This window comes from Nicotiana tabacum, chromosome 20, assembly GCF_000715075.1.
Source record: "Nicotiana tabacum cultivar K326 chromosome 20, ASM71507v2, whole genome shotgun sequence".
Lineage (NCBI taxonomy): Eukaryota > Viridiplantae > Streptophyta > Magnoliopsida > Solanales > Solanaceae > Nicotiana > Nicotiana tabacum.
Window position 1 is genome coordinate 144,233,083 of NC_134099.1, and position 14,293 is coordinate 144,247,375.

The 14,293-nt window shown below is 35.0% G+C and overlaps 2 protein-coding genes across 2 annotated transcripts; one reads left to right on the forward strand and one right to left on the reverse strand.

Annotated features, from left to right (window-relative positions):
- The first annotated feature begins 942 nt into the window (after nucleotides 1-942).
- Nucleotides 943-7,647, forward strand: LOC107760055 (cytochrome c1-2, heme protein, mitochondrial). Its single transcript, XM_016578073.2, has 9 exons — nucleotides 943-1,160; nucleotides 1,314-1,346; nucleotides 1,456-1,556; nucleotides 5,866-6,053; nucleotides 6,189-6,468; nucleotides 6,538-6,609; nucleotides 6,780-6,896; nucleotides 6,977-7,042; nucleotides 7,300-7,647. Exons 1-9 carry the CDS (start codon nucleotides 1,157-1,159, stop codon nucleotides 7,414-7,416), a joined length of 978 nt encoding a protein of 325 aa, XP_016433559.2. The 5' UTR covers nucleotides 943-1,156; the 3' UTR covers nucleotides 7,417-7,647.
- A 1,254-nt stretch (nucleotides 7,648-8,901) lies between these two features.
- Nucleotides 8,902-12,575, reverse strand: LOC107760054 (BIIDXI-like protein At5g11420). Its single transcript, XM_016578072.2, has 3 exons — nucleotides 12,431-12,575; nucleotides 10,621-11,136; nucleotides 8,902-9,732 (listed from the first exon to the last, which is right to left on the reverse strand). Exons 1-3 carry the CDS (start codon nucleotides 12,516-12,518, stop codon nucleotides 9,197-9,199), a joined length of 1,140 nt encoding a protein of 379 aa, XP_016433558.2. The 5' UTR covers nucleotides 12,519-12,575; the 3' UTR covers nucleotides 8,902-9,196.
- Between the last annotated feature and the right edge of the window lie 1,718 nt (nucleotides 12,576-14,293).

Consider the following 14,293-nt stretch of genomic DNA (forward strand, 5'->3'; position numbering starts at 1 on the left):
TTAATTCTCCTTCCAGATTCAAAGTTGATAATCACTATTAAGTTGAGAAGAAAAAATACCACTTAAGAGAATTATTATTTTTGGAGCCACCATTAAAGGTCATTCGAAGCTTCAATTTCAGAAATTAGATTTTTCGATTTTGTTAGTTGTTTGGATTGGGTGTTGGCCCAATTAATTGGGATCGTCAAAGGGAGTTCAAAACTCAAATTTGAAGTGATTTGGAGCATATTTGAGGTAGATTTGAGTTGAATTTCATAAGATGCCCAAAGAAGAAGAAGAACCAGTGAAGCTCCATTAATAGGATTCATTTGTATAATAGTGTATAATAGTGTATAAACACCTCTTATGCATTATTTTATACAAGGCTAATACATTATTTACAGGTATTTGGTGGATTTCTCACATTTCTTCTTCTTCTTCTTCTTCAACTGCTACTCCTATATACATGGTGTATCACTAACATTTTCACTACTGTGCTTATACATTTTTATACACTTGTATACAACTATATATATAATATATCTCTTTGTATAAAAATGTATAATATTGTATAAAAGTGTATAAGTGTCTCTTACGAATTTTTTGTAAGATTTTCACTTGCAATTCTTGATTAAGACTATTCCAAATCTCCACTAAATGACTTCAAACTTTGTATACAGTCTACTTAGACTAATTTTAATAAGTTTAAACAATACCCACTCTAAATTTCTCACAAAATAATATTCAAAAACTAACAAAATTAGTATTAAAGAAGATGAGATTTTAGATTTCTCGCGTCAGTTTGTGAATTTTCGTAGTTGTAATAGGTATGTAGAAACTTGACGAAAAAGGAGAATGAAAATATTTCACACTTGAAGATATAGAGAATAAAAAAACTAAAAAAAAATAATTCAGATTTAAGCTTATTAATATTTGGCTACAAAGTTGTAAATTTGTAAGTGAGCTAAAATAATGGAAGGTAAACAAGTGCATCGTTATGTAATTTTGTCTGTTTTAATTCTCCAGATGGTCTGAGCCACACGCGCCTCTCCCTCCCACACACGAAGGCAAAAAAATCTTCTCGTTCCCTAAACAAAGTGCAGTCATTCCAACGCCACACCATTTTCCTCTCCACTATTCATCTGCACAGCGTTGCCTCTCTCTCTCTCCTTGAATAATGAGTACGTCCTCTTTCCTATCTCGATTTGTATTTTATTGATGTTCAACAAAATGCGTCCGAGAGCGAAATGAACAATATAGATCTCAATTGGTCTGGGATTAAAGTTTATTGATTGAGTAGAAATGAGCTTAATCTTATGATATTTTTTACACAGGTTTGGGAAAGAAGATCGGGATAGGGCTCGCAGGTATCAACTCATCTCTATTCATAGATTTTGCAAACATTTTATACTTGTCAATTTTTGCTTTATCATTTCCACCGGAACTGTCAAGTTTTTTTGTCGTTTGGAAATTCAGGATTCGGAAGAATTAATCGTTTTATTACGAGAGCAGCTCGCCACAGAGACGAAACCAAGCTTTCGAATGCCAGTGATGTGCTTAAGACCTCAACTACTAAGGTATTTATTTATTTATTTATTCTTCCCAAGGGATGGTGCAAATTAAATTGCAATATAAGTTATTAGGGAATTTTTCTTTGAAGTCAAATTGTTATCAGTGTCGCGAATAGAGTGGAATAGATGTAGAGGAATCATATAGCTGACCTAGTTTATAAAGGAGATGTAGTTGATTGACTGTGCTAAATTCTGTATCCCTATTTCTCAGAACGTTTTTCTCTCTGCGTCTTATGGTAGCAAGGCACGTTCCACATTTTTGATACAGAAATAGCTTCAGGTTGATTGGAACAGTAAAAATGATTCGGTGCATGTATCTGTCACCATGTTGGTCTTTAGAATTGGGCGACTGCACCAGTGCCAGACTTGCTAAAATGTCTTTGTTGAGATTCAAATGTTAATACTTGTACGTTGTCGAGAACCAAAAACTATATGATTAGGTAGGAAGAGAGAACTTATAGGTTCATATGTTCACCTGTCATGGGGCAATATGCTTTAGATTAATTTTCTTTTCCTTCTGCTGGTGCTTTTTGATTCTGCATATGCTGCAATATGTAAGGTTGGACATTCATTGTAAGAGGATGATCAATTAAAGATTTCAGTTGAATTTGCATAGAGGAATTAGTCATAGTCAGTTAAATAGTGCTGTTCATTAGAGCTTCCGTAACGGAAACATGGAAAGCCAACTTCAGTTGCAAATTAGCTTGTGTTAATTGTTAAACGAGCCTTAGATTAACTTCCTCAGTTGTACTTGTTGCTGGTCTCTCCTTTAACCGAGTGAATAGTTACCTGCGCAAAGTACACCATAATTCGAAGACTTCTTGAGGCCTAAGCACGAGGGACAAAGAGAGTTGTATGCTTTATAGAAGTGCCACAAACATTTTTAACACAATGTGATTTTTTTGTGACATAAAGTTTCAGAATTTTTGGCTAAAAACATCCCTCAATTATGGCTTAAACCTAAGGTATATCCTTATCTTACTAGATTGAACAAAAAATATCCCTTAACTATTCCAAAAGTTGCAACAACCATCTTTCCGTTTAGTTTCCGTCAAGAAACTAACAGCATAAACCAACACACGTGACTTCAACCCTCAATCTCCCAAATGTGTCCCTCAGCCCGATCATCTTCCACCTTCATAAAACTAAGACTTCAGAAACTAAACTTTCTTTCATTTTTAACTTCATAAAATAATATAGAGCAAAGTCATACGAAGAAGAGATTATAAAGCAGGTTATTCTTCTAAACCAAATTAAAACACGTGACTTTCCTCTCAATCTCCTGGTCAAAAGTAATGCTCAGAGCTTTTAATCACCACAGGTTGGTGATGATTTATCATGGAAACAAAACTTTATGGGTATGTTTACAATTCAGAGATTATGATAAGATGGAGGTTCTTTTGAGTCAAATCATACAACCTGAAGTCTACTACATAAACGAACTAAAATATGCTAAATTTAGTTCACCGAATACTGTGACCTGAAATTCACACAGAACATGCATAAAGCATTTTACCAAAACAGGTAAGTGGCATCTCTAACTTAGCAGATCTTAATTATTGTATAGTTATTTTCTAGATTTCCTTAGTAAAGACAATAATCTCTTTCAAGATGAAGAAGATGTAGAGAACAAAAAACTAAACTAATCCCACTCGTCAACTACATTACCCAATTAAAACATTGTTGGAACAAGAAAGAAAGAGAAAGATTATGGACTTGACTTTAATTTTACTTTTTTTCATGAAGCGTAAGTACAGCTTACGGCAAATTGTGTTAAAAGAATAGCTCTTTCAGTTTTAATGACGTAAAACTGTGAAAGAGTTGGAGTTTAGAATGAACAAAAACTTCAATTTTTCAAAGCCTTGCTTCGCTGAAGGTTGAATACAAAGGGATGGATAGAACAGGGAAATTTTGGGGAAAAGTCACGTGCTTGACATGTGTTTTGGTTGATACCGTTAGTTATTGACAAAAACTAAACGGAAGAATGGTTAATGCAACTTCTAGATTAGTTAAGGATGTTTTTTGTTTACTTTAGTAACACAAGGATGTACCATAGATTTGAGCCATAATTGAAGGATGTTTTTAGCCAAAAACTCTAAAGTTTCACTTTATTATAAAAAAATCATTATTCAGAAGAACATTCAATGTCCACATTGAACCACCAAGACTGTAAACCCTTAAAAGTTGAAATAATGGGTTTTAATGATAAGAGTGAAGGGATAAAACCACATACTGTAATTTGTGGAAGAGAGAAAGAGTTCCTTACTGATCAACAAGAAAAACAGTTATCAAAATAGCGTTTGATTAAGCTGAAGCTATAAAGTATAAATGCCATGCCAAAAAGCTTGTTAATTTTGAGATAATATTGCTACTGAACCCTAGCCTATAAATGGATCCTGATCATAGCTAAAATAAAGATGACATATGGGACCTGCCAGGAAGTATAACATATAAATAATATAACTACGTCTAGAGTTCAGAGTATTTCTGCATGAACATGCTATGCTTTTACCATACGTCAATAGTCCATATCTCATTCATCTTTATTTTTCACTGTTTTCTTTTTCTTTTTTGGGTTGAACGTATTGGTGGTTGTTGTTGTATCAGCCTCTGAAACATCAACTGTTGCAACTATTGATAATTCTATGTTTCGGGCGTCATCATTTCTATGCTCTCGACTTGACCTCGTTGGCAAGACTCAAAACAGCTAGGCACACCGTCACCTTGCCTTTAATTTTAGTTGGAGTAGTGAATAAAGTATATGCCTCATCTGAATCCTAGATGATGTGCCTTTGACTAGGGAAAAAAGTTGGGATTTGTTTGCATAGGATGGGAGATTCAATATCAATCAATTAACTTTGCCTATAAATTATATATATGTGTGAGATTGGTGAAATAGAAAAGGCCATATGGGACAAGCAGAGACCTAATGCATTCAAACTCTTAAAAAGATAAATTGCTTTATATCTCCACTTCACCCAAACTCAAGAGAGATTATCCTCTATCTCTTACTAGGTCATTATCCCTTTTTCTAGATGGGTGTACATAGGAACAACTTAGCATTAGATGCTATCAAGGTTCTGCTATTGGTCATAGTAATGGTGGCAGACTGGCAGTTGGGCAGCAGCCACCAACCCCGAGGTAACCCTTTTAGCTTTGACTAACCTTATCAACTGGTAAACTTGGAGCTCTTTGACCCAAATCACTAATGCAGCTACAATGTCAAAGTTCCCATGTACTATCTATCTAGAATAAAGCATGTATAAGAGGTGAAATATGCTTCGTTCTAGTGTCATAGTCTTCACGAAGGCAGAGCACAATCCACGTCTTTCCATTCCAGGTTGAATTAATCACCAAGATAATCCTTCCAGGTTCCTCAACGAACCTGATATTTGGCTAGATCAGCAAATGGCATATGCTACTGACGCTACAGGATATTTAATGCATTCCTATAGTTAGAGCAAGCAATGGATCTTGATACACGGTAGAGAGCTACTTTACATCTTGACCGTGTTTCCATGTCCCCGAGTGAAACTAAAGAACTTGAACTTTGTTTTCTTTTTGGTGGTTCTGTCACAAGAATAAATGTCAAGTCAGCACTGTATTTACCCCCTGGCAGATACTAGTTCTACTTGTCTTACAATCCATACATGATACATCCTTTGTTTCACAAGCAAAGAATAGAAATGCAGAGTGGTTGATCACCAAAAGCGTGCCCTCTTACATTTCAAAAGTTGCATAGTCAGTTTTGTGGATCTCTCGGAAGACTTATCGTTCCCAGTGTTTGAAATTTAATCTGATTCTTGAGATTGCATATTTCCTTGACATATAAATTAAGAGTATCATTCATATAACTACTCACTCGTGTATGTATGAGAATGTAACCTATGCAAAGTTAGTTTTTCCGACCCTCTGATGGTTTCCTTCCCCTGAGGAGCAATATTGCTTCTTGGAAGAACCATCAGAATTGAACCTCTAAAAGAGAGTAAAAATAGTTATGTATCCTAGTGGTTCAGAATCATTAAGATTTTGCAATATGCCTTATAATTGCCTTTTTATAGTATTATGTTCACATATTTGCCAATGAAGTTCTTATCACTAAGATATATAGCAGGAGTATCTTCTTGATATGAGCAATTTCTTATCTGTAAAGGATGTACACAACCGTGCATTATCTATGCCATATACTACTTGTTTCTTTACTTCTGCCAATCGTTACAGCTGTTGGTGTGTTCTGATGAATCCTTTAGATTAGCATTGAATGATCTTTAAATTATTACAACCAACTAAATGCCTTCTGTTGTTTATTCCAAAGCATGACTCGGATGGGTTTGGATCTGCTGGCTTAAAATCTTTCAGAGCATTAGCAATCATTGGTGCTGGAGTCTCTGGGCTCCTTAGCTTCACAAGTGTTGCTTATTCTGATGAAGCAGAACATGGGTTAGAGTGTCCCAGCTATCCTTGGCCTCACGAAGGCATCCTCAGTTCTTATGATCATGCTTCGTAAGTATATGCTATGCTGCCACACCACATGGCAAAGCTTATTAGAGGCCTTAAAATAACATTTCAATCTTTTGTTCTGTGTTTAATTAAAATGGAAACACTCATTTAGTTTCAATGCATTTATTTGCTTGACAGGATACGCCGAGGTCACCAGGTTTACCAGCAAGTGTGTGCGTCGTGCCACTCGATGTCACTAATTTCGTACCGTGATCTTGTCGGTGTGGCATACACTGAAGAAGAAACTAAGGCCATGGCAGCAGAAATTGAGGTGGTTGATGGCCCTAATGACGAGGGTGAGATGTTCACCCGCCCTGGGAAGTTGAGTGATCGTTTTCCACAGCCTTATGCAAATGAAGCAGCTGCAAGGTTTGCTAATGGTGGAGCCTATCCTCCTGATCTAAGTCTTATCACTAAGGTACTGTCTTGATCTTCTACTTTCAGCTATATTATATCTGCATTGCTTGATTGTTCTTTCTGCTTTCAGGCCCGACATAATGGTCAAAACTATGTTTTTGCTCTTCTAACTGGCTATCGGGACCCTCCTGCTGGTGTCTCGGTAATTTCTGTCTCTCAGACTCCTTTTGGTTTGTGACTAGCTTTTGTTTGTTTAGAATAGGGGAAGCAACAAAAACAAAAATTCTGCAATTCTGAAGATGTAGTTGTGAAGAGATACAAATGTGCTCCCGTTTAATTGAGAACCATAATACTTTTCAACTCTGATTGTAGATTAGGGAAGGTCTTCACTATAACCCTTACTTCCCTGGTGGAGCTATAGCAATGCCTAAAATGCTTAATGATGGTGCTGTTGAGTATGAAGATGGTACACCGGCTACTGAGGCACAAGTACTATGTCTTGTTCTCTTTCTACTTTATTTATTGACCCTCTTTTGAGAGATGGAAGTAATATTTATCTCACTATGCAGATGGGAAAAGATGTTGTGTCGTTCTTGTCATGGGCTGCTGAGCCAGAAATGGAAGAGAGAAAGCTGGTAAGTTGCAATCTTCCATTTAGTCCTTCCCCTGCATTATTTTAGTCTCTTAATGGTGTATGAGGTTTTGGAAGTCATTTTTGTATTGAAGTTCTTTCATTAAAGTCTCTATATACTCAACCTCAGCCTTGTGCATGCTGAACTGATGTGCTCAACCTCTGCCTTTTACATATTGATCTGATATTGGATCCTCATTGACAGTTAAATGTGCCGTAAAAAGGAATTTTCTGACCACTTGGGTATTGTAATTCCTACAGATGGGTTTCAAATGGATATTTGTTTTGTCACTTGCACTTCTCCAAGCAGCTTACTACCGTCGCCTGAGATGGTCTGTCCTGAAATCTCGCAAATTGGTCCTCGATGTTGTCAACTGATCTTATTCACTTCTCGCAAATGTGAATTGAGAACATTTCTGTCTGTGTACTGTAAGTGTACAGGGCACAAGGTATAATAAAATACTGCCCAGTGATTTGAATTGTAAGTGTTATACGACAGAATCTAGACAATAGATCTGTCATTGGAGCTATTCTTTTTGAGGGGGAATAAATAGCTGCTGTACTATTTACAGTATCGTCTATATGAAAGCTTTAATATTTGGAATTGAAGTGTGAATAGTTTTGATGGGCACCTTTGTTCGGAAGTCACCCAGGAGATAGGATTTTTGCCTGTTTTGGATGGAAGCTTTACTTCAAGTTTTATCCCTACTAATGGCAGCTAAATGAGATCTTCTCTCTAAAGTTTAATGGATTTAGATGAAATGGTTAAAATAATTCAAACATATAATTAGACGTACTATATTAGGTAAAGGCTCTCGATTGGAGGAGTTTCATTGTTTCTCAAAAAATAAAATAAAAATAAAAATTTAACTGGTAAGGTAAATTGCTTGGTTTGATGTAAATGCCGGGCACGGAAAAGTATTTACCGATGCAATTTGTACCCAATGAATTCCTATGTCAGCTCAACCGTGATGATCTTACAACTTGAAGGTTCTTCACTTTTTGAATTGTCATCTACACTTCTCCCCAAGAAGATTTCTGCTTTGGCACTCGGAAGGGAGGAGAAAGGAAATGTTAGCTTCAACTTATTCTGGGAATAAAGAACCAATAAAGATTGTTTGGGATAAAGAGAACATACTTTATAAGGTGCAGCCAAATTAATTTAAACTTCTAGAGGTTCAAGGTTGTTGAGCTCCATTTATTTCATACTATTAGATATTGTAAGAGTTTCCAAAGGTATTTATGAAGATCTTAAGGGTCTTTTGGTAGTAGGATATATAAGGATATCCCATTGGATTAGCTATCCTACCTTCTACATGGGATAGCTAATCTCACCATTTAAGGGGTCGTTTGATTGGAAAACATATTATTCCGGGATTAATTATTCCGGGAATGGTTATCCTGGGATTATTATCCCACCCTTTCATAGCGATAAAAATAACACTACAAAGGATTAGTTATACCGCGATTTTATCCCAACCAAATATGGGATAAACTCATCTCAAATTTAATTTCGGGATTCATTATCCCTTATTTCTCGTACCCAACAAGCTATTATTACGGATTAACTAATACCCCAAATCAAATATGAGATAAAATTAATTCCAAATTTTATAATCCGTGATTATTATCCTTATCCCATGTACCAAACTACCCCTTTAGTTTCAGCTGGTTTTATGCTCAAACTCTTTCATAGAGCATCAGTATTGAGCCATCTCATGTATTGATGAACAGTATAGCATTGTAGGATATATGCTCAAGTTCTTACAATGGTATCAGAATAAATGTTTAGTTATGTGAGTCCCACATATATAGAAGAAATAATGATAAAAAGATATAATATACCAAAGGGGGAAAAGAAAGTGAGATAAACAAACATAATTTCATTTAATTCTTGAAATTTCGATAGGTACATGTTGTAAGACGAAACACTGTAACACTAAATAACTTAAACCTCTTGTGTAACGTATAAAAGCGACAACTGTGCTATAGTAAAGCTTACACTGAATATATAATATAGCTCATTTCTGTAAAACAATGTAACCAAGCAACCAAATAAAAAGATAACATAACATAATGTAAGTTGTTTCCTTATTAATTAAGTTGTATACACTATTGTTAGTGCATAGAACATAAACTCATTAATTAATTAATTGATCTACGGAATGCGTGGATTGCGAACGCTGACTAACCTAACATCATCAATCACAGGACCACACAAAGAGCCAGAATTATCACTCTTCATATGATAATTTGTGCTCAAGAACCTAACCCCTGTGCGTCGAGAAATTGCAGTAAACCTAAGTTTTGCACGTTTGAAACCACCTTTGCCTTTGGACATATAGCGAACTTGTAATGCAACTTTTCCAGCAAATGCCTCAATTAGCATAGACCCTTCACAAGAATTGTTAGCATCTCCAACAGTGAAAATCAGATCATAAATTTTTCCTGCTTTGGTTATGACTTGTTGTGCTAATGCACTTTCTCTTCCGGCGACTAACTCGACGGCGCGCTTGCCCTCTGGCACGGTGAAGTGTTCAGCATCAACGTATTTTACGGCCTTGAGAGATTCGATTATCCATCCAGGTAATGGACAATGATCATCTTCTATGTTGGGAGGAATTAGAATGCCCCAGTTTGTGTTTGGGAAGATGTATGGACCCTCCTCAAAATTTCCATTCTTCAACATATTGCCTGTATACATTTATGTAATTAGTGTTGAAGACATCATTAAGTAAATAAAAGTATGCTCTCTCTAACAGTTTAAACTTTTAGATGAGATGATCACACACTTCAACATGGTATCATGACAGGCAGAGGTCCTGGGTTCGAGTCTCACCGCCACCAAATATCAAAAGAATTTTCACGTACTTGGCTCATCGAAAAGAATCAAGCCCGCACGTGAGGGGACACGTTGAAGACATAATTAAGTAAATAAAAGTGTGCTCTCTCTAACAGCTTAAGCTTTTAGATGAGATGGTTACACACTTTAATAATTAGAGCTTAATTTCCGTTTACTAATGGCACAAGAAATATTTACATAATCCGGTTATTTAAAAGGTAATTATGGATAATTTTATTTAATAAGCACCGATATGATAAGCTAGATTACGTGTGATTCTTTTTTACAACGAAAAGTGTAAATTCTTTTATACTGTTTGTATAACTTAAATAAGTCATGTAAGTGTGTGATTTTAGTGTTTTTTACACTTCATAGTCTACGCAAACGGATCTGAATAATTTAGCTAGTTTAACTCGAACTATATATGTGTCAAAAAGGTTAAAAATATGTAGTAGTACATATATATACTACATAAGGTGAATGCATTCTATATTCGCTTACCAATTCTTGGACCCAAGTACTAGAGTAAACAAGTCAATATTTTCAAATGTATCAACAATTTCTATCATGAATCAGGTGATTAATCTTGGTCAAATTGAAATATCTTCTCTACATTTGATCGCGTAAAAAACTAATATAAAAAGTGTATATTTAAACAAATATTGCTTAAGACTATTAAGTATCTTTATTCTTATAAGTAATTTAATGTACAAAAATCTTAATTAAAAGACAGATCGTACCTTTTGGTCTGTGGGGGGTTTTCAAAGCCTTGAGCGCGACGAAATCAATGAGGGGGCCACAAGCAGGGTCCTTCTCACGTGCAGGATTATGGAGCACAATTTCTACCACATTGGCCTCAGCCAAGAAACCCCAAGAATAAGTATCCCAACCATCACTACTATACATTGTCTGCAATGGCAACATTCCCCAGTCTTTGGGTTCTTTACTAGGTGTTACTGACACATTGAGTCTTTCTTCTTGAGCACAAGTCCTAGCAAAGACAAAAGATAGAGCATAGAATGTTCCCTTTGTGACATTCACAACTTTGGTTTTAAGGGAAGCATCTTCGCCAAGTCTAACTGCAAAATCACCTTGTGGCACTGGAAGTAACATGTCACCTTGCATTTGGCCTGATTTAATGTACTCAACATAACCTGATAGTTCCCAATGGGGTATAGCGTGAGGGTTAATCACTATTGTGTGCTTCATTTGTGATGGTTTTGGACCTTGCTCAAAATTGCCGTTTGGCAATAATCCTGATTAAAAAACACAAGAAGAAAATAAATTAGATTTTAACATCTAATACTATTATATCACCTAAAAGATAATCGTGTGCAGAAAGTAAATCCAGTAACCTGAAAAATAAGATTGTTTATTAGCTATAACAGGTTAAAGTTCACTAATCATATAAAATTTCTTCATACTTGATGCATATAAAGTAAATCGGATAAATTATAGTAGTAGTTGGATATATTGAACTGCAACAAGAATTTATTCTTAAACAGCCTTTAGCTTAATTAACCACTAACGTAAGCATTGCCCCCACTTGAGGAGATCAGATCCAGGTTTGCTTTCCGGTTCCTGGCAAAATGCCCAACTATCGTCTAACGATTGCTCTCTCTGCTATCAAATATTAATCATTTTGGAAATTGAATTTGTTTTAAAATATTTAATGTAATATAGAAACAAACAAATATTTATACTTTTATTTTATAAAAACTGACCCTTGCATTTTTATTAGTAAAGAATTAATTAAGATATTTAGGAGACATGAATAATAATTTAAACGAAAATTCTTATAGTTAAAGCTAATATTAATTAATTAATTATCTTTTAAGGCTGGAGCATTTAATTAATGACATATGCGAACTCGGTGCTGAGAAATCGCTCACAACGATAGATCATGTGTACCTTATGGTATTTTATGGTACCAACAACGAGAAAGCTAATTTATTGTCCTTCATTTGATTTAATTTCCAAATGAAACAATAACTTAGCAAATAATTTAAAAATTAGCCATAAATATCCATGAGCCAAAACTCATTGCTACGGAGCTACGTACGCTACAATTGAATACTTACATTTTAGTTTTCGTAACATTAATTTTGTTTATATAGATCAAATATTATGTCGTTGGCTTCACCTTTGATAAAAAACTGTATTTTCTCGCATTAGGGCAAAACACTAATACATCTAGCTAAAAAAGTACACTTTTTAAAAAGATTTGTCAATTTTTTATAAATGACCATCCAATAGCTTAATGGAATGGTTGAGTCATCTAAGTATATAACTGATACCTCTTTGTATCTTCCGAGATCTCATTATTAATAAGCTAACCTTATAGCTAAACTCTTGGATTAACACGATAAAAACTTTTTTAAGAGTTAAAAAGGGCTCAGGTAGGATTCAAAAAAAGTCAAATGTAGATGCATGGCAAGGCGCTGAGTATCATTTCATACTAAATGAGAAGTTCAGTAGTTCATATTGAGCAGAATTTGAAACACACACTAAAAATAGATGATAATTAAAAGGATAAAGATTTTTAATTACCATCAATTAGTGATGAACCGACTTGGAGGGTGGCACATAGCAGCACCAACAGTATAGCTGTTTTCTTCATTTTCATAGGTTCGTGCATTATACACTCAAGAGATTTAGAGAGAGAAAAGAGAGAGATGCAGAATGAAAATTCTCAAAACTCTCGATGGGTTTTTATGAATATTTGTTCGTGAAAATGCCCCTAGAGATGAAGGTAATAACAGGTGATTGCCTCGACTGCTCTTTCGCCGCAGCTACAAAGGAACATAGGCTGCACGTGCAATCCTCTTGTTGAGGAACACCTTAACATAGACAAATAAAAAAAATATTTCATTTATATACACTATTAATAGTATAAATAATGTTTATATTATTAGTATATTTTAATATGGTGTGATAAGCTGCTTTACCTATTTTTTAGTTATTAATCACAAATATTATGGATTGTTACCTATGGTTATTTTTCAGATGACTTGATAACATAAACATTGTTAGCAGTATATCAATGTATAATGTTAAACCCATAAAAATAAACTTAAGCTTTGTATTTTTTTTAAGGACACACTCCACATGGAAGGATCAATATAGTAAGCTTTGTAAACTTAAACAGAGTATTGGCCTTTCATAAATGGAATAGCATAAAGCATCCGCATTTACCGTCTTTCTTTCGGAGGTCTGTAGACACTTACCCCTCAACCTGAGTCGAACCTCTGACTTAAGAAAAAACCTAAATATTGTTAGAAGAAGTTTAATTTGTAAAATAAAGAAATTTATTCACGTACATCGCCTAATCATAATGTTCTGGGGTGGTCGGCGTTTCTCTCTGATCAGCAATTGGTTAAGTATTAAGCATATTGCCTGGCTGAGTGACATGATCCGAGATACATGGAATTATTTTTATGTAGATCACACTATATTAGTATTGTTGCGTGTTTTAATTCCTTGGTATCAAGCAACATATACAATATGAATTGCCTATTCTTTTTAATGTCTCTTTCTTCAAATTCAACTAAGAAGATGCATAAACCAGAGAGTCAATGCAAGGTCTTATCTGGTGTAGGTTGTTGACTATTAGCCATGCATATTAATTTAATGTCTCCTTCATGTTCTTCTCATGGTCAACCTGAGGGTAATCTTGTCATTCATGCTCCTATTAGCTTCTTCTACGCATTGGCACTGACTCAAACCATGTATGTTTAAAAATATTTATGCCGGGGAGCTCAAGCATATGCCCACATGAAATCTGAAAGGTTTTGCGTTTGGTTCCGTTGCATTTCATACTCCCCCTATTCTAGTTTATGTGATCCTATTTCCTTTTTAGTCCGTTCCAAAAAGAATGACTCCTTTCTAAATTTGGTAACAATTTAGTTTAGACTTACAATTTTACCATTAATGAGAAGTTTTTATAACCACACAAATACTCAAGGCCCCTTTTTGGCTTGTTTAGTACCACAAATTTCAAAAGTCTTCATTTTTTCTTAAACTATGTGCCCAATCAAATAGGTTCACGTAAATTGAAACGGAGGGGGTAATTTTTAGCAGAGAATGACAACGGTATCTATCTCATAGAAATGTAGATATGATAAAAATAATGCAAAAGAAAGGAACCTTGGGAACTGAATATTAAAATCAATATACTATGGATGTGTCAACATTCTAGAGAGAGAACATCAGTAGCGTAAATCAGGGAAACTGGAACAAGAGACATTGAATCTCTACCTAAGGTAAGCGCATGTGCAACACCGTAATTGAAGTATGAGCGAAGAATAACCAAAAAAAGCTTTCTGACAGCTGATGTTAGAAGAATGAGCCAGCGACTCAAAAGCAGTAGCTTGGTTAAAGAAATTCACGGGAGCTAGCGAAAGCGAGTTCTCA

What these genes read in the sequence shown, in the direction of transcription:
- LOC107760055 (XM_016578073.2), top strand. An exon ending in TTAAGACCTCAACTACTAAG is followed by an intron (nt 1,557 to 5,865) that starts GTATTTATTTAT and finishes TTTATTCCAAAG; the next exon opens with CATGACTCGGATGGGTTTGG. An exon ending in ATCTAAGTCTTATCACTAAG is followed by an intron (nt 6,469 to 6,537) that starts GTACTGTCTTGA and finishes TTCTGCTTTCAG; the next exon opens with GCCCGACATAATGGTCAAAA.
- LOC107760054 (XM_016578072.2), bottom strand. Translation starts at nt 12,518, where the DNA reads ATGCACGAACCTATGAAAATGAAGAAAACAGCTATACTGTTGGTGCTG. An exon ending in CGGTTCATCACTAATTGATG is followed by an intron (nt 11,137 to 12,430) that starts GTAATTAAAAAT and finishes TTTTTTAATCAG; the next exon opens with GATTATTGCCAAACGGCAAT. An exon ending in AACCCCCCACAGACCAAAAG is followed by an intron (nt 9,733 to 10,620) that starts GTACGATCTGTC and finishes AAATGTATACAG; the next exon opens with GCAATATGTTGAAGAATGGA.